General features: G+C 34.9%; 1 protein-coding gene across 1 annotated transcript in view; it reads left to right on the top strand.

Annotated features, from left to right (window-relative positions):
* Positions 1 to 12,220, top strand: part of PXDN (peroxidasin) — a 92,861-nt gene that overhangs the window by 58,518 nt on the left and 22,123 nt on the right. Inside the window, exons 10-16 of the mRNA XM_057431804.1 lie at positions 301 to 573; positions 1,900 to 2,016; positions 3,126 to 3,284; positions 5,633 to 5,745; positions 6,753 to 6,909; positions 10,233 to 10,341; positions 10,773 to 10,930. Coding sequence (XP_057287787.1) covers positions 301 to 573; positions 1,900 to 2,016; positions 3,126 to 3,284; positions 5,633 to 5,745; positions 6,753 to 6,909; positions 10,233 to 10,341; positions 10,773 to 10,930 — 1,086 coding nt within the window. The remainder of the gene's footprint in view (positions 1 to 300; positions 574 to 1,899; positions 2,017 to 3,125; positions 3,285 to 5,632; positions 5,746 to 6,752; positions 6,910 to 10,232; positions 10,342 to 10,772; positions 10,931 to 12,220) is intronic.

Consider the following 12,220-nt stretch of genomic DNA (forward strand, 5'->3'; position numbering starts at 1 on the left):
TCAGTGTTTGTGCCTCTGAGGAGACCTTTATGAAGATCAGCAAATGAGAAGGAAATGTTTGAACTCTATTTTAATGGCAGTCAAGGAAAGAAACATCAGAGCTTATATTTCTTATCTACTGATATTTATAAATGCCTGCATCTAGATTAGGTTTAAAGTGAGGCAGACTTCACACTAAGATTAGAAGTATGCTGGAACAAAACTATTAAAAAACTCTAGATTTCCCAAAGTATTGCAGTATCCAGACAAATTACCTGTGTGAGCTGAAAGTCATATGTAGGCATTGCTTTTTCCTCACAGCCAGGCCAAGTTTTGTGATTCACCCGCAAAACACCGAAGTGCTGGTTGGGGAGAGCGTTACCTTGGAGTGCAGTGCAACCGGGCACCCTCAGCCACGAATTACCTGGACCAAAGCAGACAGAACCCCTTTACCAGTTGACCCTCGCATCACCATAACCCCATCAGGAGGACTTTACATACAAAATGTGAAGCAGGAGGACAGTGGCGAGTACACCTGTTTTGCAACGAACAGCATAGATAATATCCATGCAACTGCATACATCATAGTCCAAGGTGAGTAACTTTTAAGAGTGACAAGCTATAAAACATATTAGGAACAGTATATTACTTTGAACTGTGTGGTTTTCTCTGTTTTTCTGAATTGTCAGAGCTGAACTAAAACCATGAAAGTTTCTGTTTTACTTGTAAGATTCTAGTGTAATCTGTAGGAAAGTTGCTATACATTTCACTCAAAGTCAGATATTATATACTAATTCTCTGAAGGTTAAATTCATTGATTATTCTCAGAAGTTAATCCTTGGTGTTTTGAAATGTTTATTTCTTATTATGTTTTGTTTGCTGGTAGGAATAAACATGCAATGTCAAATTTATGGGGGATTACATTTTTTCTGTAACTGGCAACAATCCTAGAGATTAGAATTTGTGCCTGGAGTATTAAAAATGGAGTTTTGAGTGCTGTTCTGCCTTTCTTTTACAGACACTTCAGTGGGTGTGGAAACATTTTTTGCTGTGTTTCATGGAAGTTATCACTCTGCCAACTGAGGTGTTAGCATAGCTTTTCTGCAAAACAAAAGTCAAAGTACTGTAACTTATCGTGATTGCAATAATTTTGGTATTGTATGTCAATAATATCAATATAAAATGTTCAAGAACAATCTATCAAAAGCATATATATTTATGGGGAATATTTTTACTTGAAATGTTTTTAGGCTGGAACTTGCATTTGCAAAGCATTTTGAGGAAACTTTCTTTCTGTTCTCATGTTAAGATCTCTAGCTGGCAAGCACTTCGGGTTGCAAATACTTCATCAATGAGTTCAATTTTTTAAAGCTATGCAGAACAACTTGTCCTTGTGGTTTTGTTTATTCATTATCCACCAATTGGATGATTGTGTTTTGAGAGCTGAACTGCATCTTACACGGATAGTGCTGTGATGTTACTGCAGAAATTGGCCCACACTTCTACTCACTGCTTTCCTTTTGTGTAAAGTAGAAAACAAGGAGCTCAGGATGGCTTTGACTGCGCTTCATTTTCTTCACAATTTAGCCTACGATTGTTTGAGAGGAGAAGGCATTTTTAATCCAATCTATGTTTGACTCTACAAGTCTTACTATACCTCTTACTTTGGATCTGTGGCAGTAGATCCCAGACATCTTCACTGTCACCAGGGCCAGGTTGTGAGATGTTTCTATTGCACTGGTGGCTACCTTAACTCTCTGCCCTATAGGGGTCACAATATAAAACAGTCCCATTAGCGTCTCTTTTCCTACTGATATGAGCTATTCAAGTCATACAGGAATAATTTCATCATTTCAGACAGTTACGCGTTTTTTAGTTTGGATTTGTTTTGTTTTAACCTGTTTATTTTCTCTTCTTTAGCTCTACCTAAGTTTACTGTTACTCCTCAAGACAAAACAGTGATTGAGGGACAGACTGTTGACTTCCCTTGCGAAGCACAAGGCTATCCCCAGCCTGTTATTGCCTGGACTAAAGGAGGTAAGCATGTTCTATTTTCACTTCTAAGCTAATAAAATGCTATTTGTTTAGATCCATGTATTTGCTTAGATGCTTAAGTCTCTGAAGGAAACATGGCTCATCTCTTTCCGCTTTAGCTAGAAAGGAAAATGTGTCCCACAGAAGCGAGCTGCTCAAGCATTTTTCATTATTCATTAAAGAAAAGTCGTTAAAATATGTCTCCATAATAGATTCCCAATAATGTTTAAGAAATAGGAGACAAATTACATGTGGCAGTACCTACTTCAGCTGGTTTACTGCAGAAGAAATAGAGATGACTGTCATTAACTGGAAATCTGAAATTAGGTACAGCCCAACCTTTAACTGGCATCTGTATAACTGCATTTCTGTCACTTACCGCGCGTTGAGAGGAGCGGTGGTGTGTACTCTGCTGATAGTTTTATCAGGTAGTGGCAGTAAAGGCATTAAGCGAGATCCAGTGGGAAGAAATAATGTAGTGGGTGTTTTACAAGTAAGTAAATAACCCAGTTGAATCAAATGATTCTCTAGCAGTCAAGACACCTCTTAGGAAATTCTAAAACATGGTAGATAAAGCAGACTTTTAACAAACATTTGATCTTTTTGATGCTGATAATGTTCCTGTTTCTCCTTCTTAAAAAGATTGCTCCAATCAAATGCAATGTCCAGAAAGGAAGAATAGGGTACAGACACTGATGTCCCTTTTATTTAATTTTCATTATATTCCATTTTTTCAGGGCTATATGATTTTTTTTTATGGATTCTCTGTATGGCTTAGGCAGATATGATGAATTGTGTCTTACACACATGTGAAATGAACAGTAATACCTACTGGTGTTCTTATGGTGCCTTCTCTTTTGGACGCTTTATCATGCTCCTTACATGAAAATATTTGTTTCTACCACAAAGAAAAAAAGTTCAGGTTTATGATTGTGTGCATATGTATGTTTTGTTTGCTTTGTATGTTTATCTTCTGAGAAGTAAAGGTTTCAAACCTTTTTAAAAGATATTCCAGTTTTTTCCAATGCTTCATCAAATATATAATTTTCTGGATTTCCCTTTTTCTGACACAAAGGTACTTTGCTCTGCACTGCTGTTACTTTGTGTTTCAGGAGGCCAGTTGTCTGTTGACAGAAGACACTTAGTCTTATCCTCTGGAACCCTAAGGATTTCCAGGGTTGCTCTGCATGACCAGGGACAGTATGAATGCCAAGCTGTTAACATTATTGGGTCTCAACGAATTGTTGTATACTTGACTGTACAGCCTAGAGGTATGTCGTCCATGAAAGCTGCTGCTGAGGAAAATAAAAAAGTAATGTAAAAATAAATTAAAAAAAAATAAATAATCTGAAGTAGTTTATCCTTGCTTAGAATTAAAAAAGCTTTTGAAACAGATCCTGAATAGGGCATGGGTTTTCCTTCAGGACTTTTATTGCATTTTCACAATTATTCCAAGTTTCTGGTTTTGAATTTTAAGGTGTCTTATTAGTTTTTATAAATTGAGCATGTGGGACAGTGTGCCCTGATAGACTTTATTCAGTTAGTTGGAGAACACATAAGCTTACAACTAAACACGGCCTTCTTTTGAGAAAAGCTTGTTAGCATGAGGCTATATCTTTTGTCATTTAAAAAACTTGCTGTTCAAAGTGCTGCTAACATTTCACATTTCTCATTGTTATTTCTGAGCATATCTATTTTTAGGTTCCAGGTATTTTTTAGCAAATGTTATGTATAGATACTTATCAGTATTTGTACAGAGTATCATTCCTTTAGAACAGTCTGTCTTCTATAAAAGAGGTTTAACTGATTTACTCCTTTTTGTAAGGAACAGAGGTTTGCTTTGAGGATGACTATTCCCATGCTTGGGAAAATACTTTGCTTTGCAAAGATTAGTTGCTTATAAGACTCTGTGCTGTTGAATAAATAGAGTAAATCTCATATTTTTTTGATGTCCAGAAGCAGAACACTTTATTTTACAATAGCGGAATGACCTTCACAATCAAAAGTCATTCCCTATACCTAAAATCAGCAGACACAGGAAGAAAAGCCAACCCACTCCATTTATCTTGTGCTTTTCTTTAACTAAATTTTAAGTAAGCTAATTCTAGGATTAATTAGAATCATATTAATATGTTTAGTTTAGTTAAGTAATTTGTTATCTAACTAAATTCAGGCGGATTAAATGTTTAATTCAAAGTATTTCTTGTTGGTGACCTCATTTAAACGTTATTTTAGTGAAAGCAGCTCAAAGATCCTCTTGAGTTTAGTGGTTGGTCACAAAGAAATTCCATTGATTTTTCTTAAATAAGAATAGAGGAGCCTGATTTGTCAAAATTGGTGGGTATTATGTTTTTTTTTTTCACTTATATGAAATTATTGACTAAGATTCCATATAACAAAACTCAATTTTATAAAGTTTTATAGCCTTGCGATTGTGTTAAACTTCACTGATTTTGATAAAATTATTTTTGTATGACCCAGGTTGCTAAATACAGTCACCAAAGGATAGTAAATACAAGATTGAAGGCTGTAATGCAACCTGAAATTGGAGCTCTCCATGCATTCACTGCCATGCTATTTTCAATTGTGCAAGAAGAGAAAACTTTTTTTCTTTTAGGCTACTAACAAAAGGACTGTTCATCTCAGGAATGGTCACTGGTCATTGTGGCTAAATCTGGATTAATTAATATGGATTAATGGTCCACTTCTGTTTGGTGGCATGACATGGCTCACATCCAGAGAACCCAAACCTCCCAGTGCTGGATGTCTGCCTCTGAATACCTTATTTGAAATGGTTTCTGGTTCTTGACAGCAATTTGTGTACAAACAATTTAATAACAGGGCCACATTCACTTGGTAGAATAAATGTACACTGTGTGGCCAAGTACATCTCTGTAAAAGCACAGCCCTCTCCCACCCCCACCCCCAAAATACCAATACTTTACAGCAGAAATACAATTTTTAATATCTTCATGAGAAGCACATACAAATATATGATGATATTTGAGTGCTGCATGTCAATCTGGATTTGAAATATTAAAAAATGCATTAATTTTCTTCACACTGATAACTGTCCTTAAAATCAGAGGTGATTTTTTTTGACATGCTAGTGCCTAGGGCTTACTGTCAGGACGATAGGAGCTCTGTGAAGTCTTAGCACCTCAGCAAGTTGGGCTGGGGGAATCACAGTTGAATGACTTGTGGAAACTTTTGCTTTTATCAGCTAAGAAATCTCTGTTGTTGCTGCTTAAAAAATTAAAACTTGAAAAAGTTACAGAAGTTGATGGGATATTCATTCTGGTGACTTTACTCAGATTTGCCTATTCACAGAAATATTTTTAGAGCTTTTAAAATGTGGAACTTAAATGGTTTTGGCAAAAAGTGTTTGGGCTGGTTTTGTTTGAAGTTGAGTTGTTAAAAATCACCTTAAAGCAGACTTCAGGTCTAAAGAATTTTGTCTGTAAGACAAATTTATAAGCGACTACAAACTTGCAGACAGAATAGGATTATAGATTGAGGAATGTTGGGTAACTGAAAAAAATAAACAGTGTTTACCTCATTTTAGACCATCTTTTGTACAAGATGTATTTCATACTTTGTCAATGTACCTTTTTTTCAGTGACACCTGTATTTGCCAGCATTCCCAGTGACATGACAGTGGAGGTTGGCACAAATGTGCAGATCCCATGCAGTGCTCAAGGAGAGCCGGAGCCAGTAATTACATGGAATAAGGTACTAGGCATTTGTTCAGTTGTTGCAGAAACTCAATGGCCTTTCCATCTTTTCATAACGAGCTTTTCAAAGTACACGCTGTCAAATTCTTGCTTGCTCTGGTGTCTGAAAGCATTACCTGATGTTTGATCAGCAAATCTTTTAACACAGAGCATGTGTGTGTGTGTATATATATATATATATATATATATATATATACACCAAACTTGAATTTTATCTATATCTGTATGTGTGTGTATATATATGGTTATGGAAGTAATTAAATGGACAAACTAAAATTCATAATGTAAGCCTTAAAAGGCCTATGTATTTTAGTGACAGTTCTGTGTGAATAACCTATTAATACTTTTGCACTTTCAACTGTATCATAGATATAAAGCAATGAAAATATTGTATTACTGAGCCCTTTTAAACTATTAGGTTGACACTTCAACCAGGACATATTTTAGTGACTCTTTCGTAACCTGTCTGTGGCTTTTGATTTCCATTGGTGCAATAATCGTTATATCAAACTGTTAGAGTTATTAGCAGAGTTAATGATGAATTAATGGGTTACTGATATTGAGCTTCCTGATTATTTTATCTTAAATTAATGAACATTAGAAAATGTATTTTAGTATACCATAAACAGCTTCTAAATACATAGTGCATGCAGAATTGATACAAATAAATGTACGCAAGAGGTGCTATCTTATTTTTGGGTCTTAAATTTTATGTCATGAGGACCTATAACCGCTAAGGTACTTTGATTTACAATAATGAATGCTTTTAAAAATGAATAAATACAGTGTACAATTTAGAAGTACATACAACTCCTGTCAACAGTTTGTGAGTTTTTTATGTAAGTTTATGTAAATCTACTTGAAGATTATCTTGCCATACAAAATAGAAATATATATTAAAAAAAAAAAACACCTCTGTAAAAATAAAAGAGAAAAAAGATTGCAAAAGTTCAGGTTTGAAAACAAAGAGTATTTAGAATAACTAGTCATTGTGCTCTGCTACAGGATGGAGTGCAGGTAACTGAGAGTGGAAAATTTCATGTTAGTCCAGAAGGATTTCTTACCATTCGTGATGTTGGAACAGCTGATGAAGGTCGATATGAATGTGTTGCCCGGAATACCATAGGATACTCCTCTGTTAGTATGGTGCTTACTGTTAATGGTAAGGTGTACGAATCAGAGGTATGAGTTAGATTATTAGTTTCATTCTAATTGCTTAATTTGTAAGATGCAAAAAAGTTAATAAAGTATTGAGGTCTTTCTTTTATTTATGTTCCAGTTTTTCTCCCATACTCCTCTTCTTTGTGTGTGTGTTTTTTTCTTCTTTTTTCTTTTTTTTCTTCATTTAATTCAGGCAAGTATCTGCACAGACGTAAGATGAAAATATGTCAGCCAAAATGTCTCTATGAGTTAAGCTTCGAAATAAGCAATGCTTTGGGCTCCAGTTAGTCATACTACTTTCCTCTTGAAACATTATCTGGACCTATTAAAATTTGCTAGTCAAATACACAGCCTAATCTTTAGGGATAACTTGACAAAAGGCCTTGAGTCATCTTTAAAGGGGCACATACAGTACTTGGTTGAAAATTAGACTGCAACCATTGTGAAAGAATTCAGGAAAGTCATAATGAATGTAGGAAGCTAAAGGAGAAAACAGAAAGAAAAGGAGAGTATTTGAGTTTATTACAATTATTTTAATGTAATAATTGAAAATAATAGTTACTAATCATTAATATATAATAATTTTTAATAAAGCAGCCAAAGATGCTAAGGATTGACACTAATGCTTTTCTGACTCATTGAGTAAAACTGTTGATTTTTCAGACTCATTTTCAAAAGGAAACTCTGTAATTTTTGTTGTTGTTGTCTTTCAGTAGAAAATATGACACAGTCTGAAACTGTAAATGATGTTTCTCTTTAAAACTAGTGAGATACCAGAAACCGTTTCCTGTGGTTGCTGTTACAATGCAGCTCACAGGGGAGCAAGGACAGATTATAAGTACTGACAATTGCTATCTTGATAGTATTAATAATGGCATTAGCCAGAAATGACTAGAAACTTGCTTGTCAATATTTCTTTTAAACAAAGTTAATGTGTTATGAATGGTCCTAATGCGTAAAAATCTTTTCCTAAAATTGAAATGGATTAAAGGCATGTGTATAGAAGCTGGTGGGCAGGTTTTGCTGGCCACATTTGATAATATTTTGAAGATGCTTTTTTCTATGTAATTTCCTTCTGTCCTTTTCTGTAGTTTTGTAAGTGTCTGGATTGAGTGTAAGGTGGGATATATGTGTATTTCATTTTCACTGCTTACAAAAAATTGCCATTTTGCTCCCCCTGCCCCACAAAATCATGTGAAAGGTTTACAGGGAGCTTTAACTTTTAATATCTATCCGTTTAAAAAGAGAACTTACAGCAGCAATTAGTTTAAACAAAAATCAAGTACAGTACAGTTAACATCTGACCACCTTTCTCTTCACTGGGGACTGCAGTGATAGGACAAGGGGTAATGAGTTCAAAGGAGAGGTTCAGGTTGGATATAAGGAATAAATTTAGTGTGAGAGAGGTGTGGAATTCGAACAGGTTGCCCAAGGAGGTTGTGAATGCACCATTTTTGGAACATTCATGGTGTTCAAGGCCAGATTGGATGGGGCTTTGAGCAACTTGGTCTAGTGAAAGGAGTCCCTGCAGGGGGGTGGAACTAGATGATCTTAAGGTCCTTTCCAGCCCTTACAGTTCCGTGATTCTATGACCAAGGTTTATGATTCAGATCAGGTGTACCATTAATCAGAATGATAGCTCTGCAAAACATGTATCTAAAATGAGCACCAAGATTACATCTATTGTAGACAGCAATAGGGAAGGTGACCAGCCCCCGGACTTTACAGTCTGCAATGTTGCAGTGTTAAGATGGTTCATGGCACACAATCCCTGTCTGAAACAATTGAGTAGCAAACTTGTAAATTGTATTTTTCCTTAAAATAAGTAGCTTACCTGATAGTTTCTATAATGTTGCTATGAAACAACAAGCAAGGAGGACAGAGGGTAATTACGACACATAGGTGCTACCACTTTAGGCACAGTGGAAAGGGTCAGCTGTTTGTGGATGGTGGGAGTATGTTGTCAGCAGCCCAAGACAGCTGGCCTCAGGGGAGAGAAAGGGGCTTCAGCTACAGCTATAGAGTGCCAGGACCTGTTTTACTTGACAGTATAGGTGGTTAAGTTTGATTACCCAGGTCTCGACTCTGAAACTCGTACAGACACAGCCTAAGCTGTTCATTATGAAGGAATGATAAAATATTGCCTCAGAAAAAAATAAAAAAGGAAGCAATGAAAAGCTCGCAAACAACATTTTTTTATGTCAGCTGATTTTGTGCATCTGCTGATTTTATTCCAGTATATTTGCTTTGGACTTCTTCCCTACTTTACCCTTCTTCCTGTGCGGCTTCTCCAATCTAAACACACTCTGGAAATTGTTAGTTGTTGTCCCTGGATCTGGTAGTTCTCGGTTTAGACTAAAAGGAAGGTTATTAGCCCTAGACAGGTTGTACAAACATCCAGCAGCAACTGAGTACTGCATAAAAAAGCAGATGAATGGGCCTATGCATTACTGAATTACCAGTGTTATGCAGTCATTAAATAGCTTTTAAGCATGTGATTATAAAAGTAGTATTAAAAAGCTAGATAATTTTGAAGTAGAAAACAAAGTAGTGATCAAAATAAATACAATTTTTCTAGCCCTTTAAAATTAATGTGTGCTGCTTACTAGACTAAGCTCAGGAGAGGAGCCATCTTAATTTACTGTAGCTGTTCAGGAATATAAAAATTCTGTGGCTTTTTTTTTAAATTTAGGGGGTTTGGGGATTTTTTTTTTTTTTTTTTAGCTGTGAAATGTCTTCGAATTTATGTGATGCATGTGTTCTAAAAGGAAAACTAAGCCTGTCAGTGTTTTCTACTTGTAACACGTTTCTGTAAACCCTTTAAATTCTTACATCAAATTCAGTACTAATTGAAAGCAATGATTTCAACAGGAATACTTGCATTGATTTCAGCGGATATAGGTCAGGCTTTTGATATCAATGCCTGGAGGCTGGTAGCACACCACACCAGAAAAAACCCTTAATAATTAATTTTTCTTAGGTAATTTCTACTTGAAATTTTCGGACTAATTAGTGGACAGTTTAGCATTGTATGTACTTATTTTCATTTTGTTTTAGAATTATAAGCAATCGGATTTATAAGCTTATATTAATCTCTGTTATAAATTTTATGTTATAAATGTTACAAATTTTTATGTACTGTGATATTCCTTAATAGAATTCCAAACCAGACAAGAATTTTGTATTTGGACAAGCTAATGCTTAAAGAACAGGAGTTTACTTTGTACAACTGAAATGATGTTGTGTCTAGACTCTGTTTTATAGAAGTATCTTTTTGTGTTTGTGGTCAGTTTTGCCATAACATATGGATTCCTCTCTCTGTAGTCCCTAATGTCAGCCGAAATGGAGATCCTTTTGTGCAAACATCGATTGTGGAAGCAATTGCAACTGTTGACAGAGCAATAAATTCAACACGTACACATCTGTTTGACAGGTAACCTTTTCTCTTTTTTTTATATTGTGAAGTCAAAATAAATTTTGTATATACTAGAAGTAGTGGAAGATTTATTAAGCAAGAAGCCATTTCATTATTTTAATGACAGTGTTAACATCTGGTTAGTTCTGGGAATACTAACTGTTTAACATGTAAGGATTCCTATTGTTTAAACACTCCTGTTGAGACTTCTATTCACTGCAGCAGTTTTTCTGCTGAGATAATCTTTATTAAAAGGCTACTAAATGTTTAATTGCTGCTAAGTGTTTAATGTTTTATTATTTAATTAAATATTTTTTTGTTCGCATTCCATTTTGAGATGAGTAATCAAGGTATGTACTAATCCTGTTGCTGAGCATTTACACTATTTATGTAGCGTTGTTATAACAACTCCTGTGTACACTTACTATTTTTTTCTAATCATCCATCAGTCGTCCTCGTTCTCCAAATGATTTGCTGGCCTTATTTCGATACCCAAGGGATCCATACACTGTTGAGCAAGCAAGAGCTGGGGAAATATTTGAAAGGACATTGCAGCTTATTCAAGATCATGTACAAGATGGTCTAATGGTTGACCTGAATGGAACAAGTCAGTACTCTCTTGTTATTTTTCTGTGTTGAAGTGTATTTGCATTCTTAAGTCATTAAACTGTTTTCTGAGTGTGGGTAGCAACTGCAGAACCATAACATTGAAATAAGTGGTGTATTTGAATTTGCAAAACTTTACCAAATGTATGTGCGTGTTTGCCCAATTCAGTCCTTGGTTTGCACATTACTGCATTGTGGTGTAACTAAGTTTGTTTGAGTGCTCTGAGTAGAGATTTTTTTTATCTCACACTGACATATTAGGGAAAAAATCATGTTCAGAATATTCTACTGGTCAAATTTAGTATAATGGAAGGGCATAATGTGTCCTGTTTGTTAATTCCCTGGCTGTTAATTCATTAGGACCATTGTTTCATAGCAGAACAGACTTTTCTGTTATTAATCAGTATTTTCTTCCTGTTTCTTTAAGTAAAACCATTCAGTGGCAGCGTGTCTTGGGAAGGAGAAAAGATGATGTAGCAAGAAGGATTTGTATACTTTACCAACCAAGGTTTCTGCATGTACCACGATAGTCTTAAAAAAAAAACTATTTGCTCCTCATTTTTTAAGTGTGTGTCAAACTAAGCTAATTGTTTCCTTTATCAAGGAATTTTCTGTCGTAATAAGAAATACAGGTTTTGCTGCTTTTTATGAATAGCAAAAAAATATAAGGTTTAATATTTTTACCTTTTAGTAGAAAAGTCCAAGTTCAAATTCATGGAAGTCCAGCTGGAGCATGTACAAATAATGTGTGTAGCGATGTGTGCGAATAGGCTTGAGAGACAAGGCTGAAGCATTTGGAAATAATGATAGACTTTTTGAGACACAGCCAAAAGCTACACTGAAAATCTAAAGGGAATATTTTTTACTTATTATATTCTTTTTAATGTTTATAATTGAGTATTTATTGTAACTTCAAAAAAACTTTTAACTCTCACTGTGACCTAGGCAAGTATTTATAAGACCAAAGACTGCAAGCTTTGGGGAGTACTGTAACATTTGCTAGTAAAAGAAGCTTGTTATAAGAGCTGAGTAAATAATTTGTGATTAATAGTTTACCACTAAATCTTGTTCAAAATTATTTGAAGGCTTGTGTTTTATAAGGCCAACCTGATTTAATTTAGCTCACTGATTAGATGAATATGCAAGCATATTGGATATAATACTAGGAATATATGAAATCTTGTGTGTGAGAATTGCTAGACTACTTTTCACTAGTATTTATAATAGTGAAATACAATCACCTGAGGTTTACCAAGAATTGGCATTAAGGTGTAAAAATACAATTAATGAA

Source organism: Pezoporus wallicus, unplaced genomic scaffold, assembly GCF_028554395.1.
Source record: "Pezoporus wallicus isolate ANWC-B61680 ecotype Strahan unplaced genomic scaffold, APGP_CSIRO_Pwel_v1 contig_161, whole genome shotgun sequence".
In the NCBI taxonomy this organism is placed as follows: domain Eukaryota; kingdom Metazoa; phylum Chordata; class Aves; order Psittaciformes; family Psittacidae; genus Pezoporus; species Pezoporus wallicus.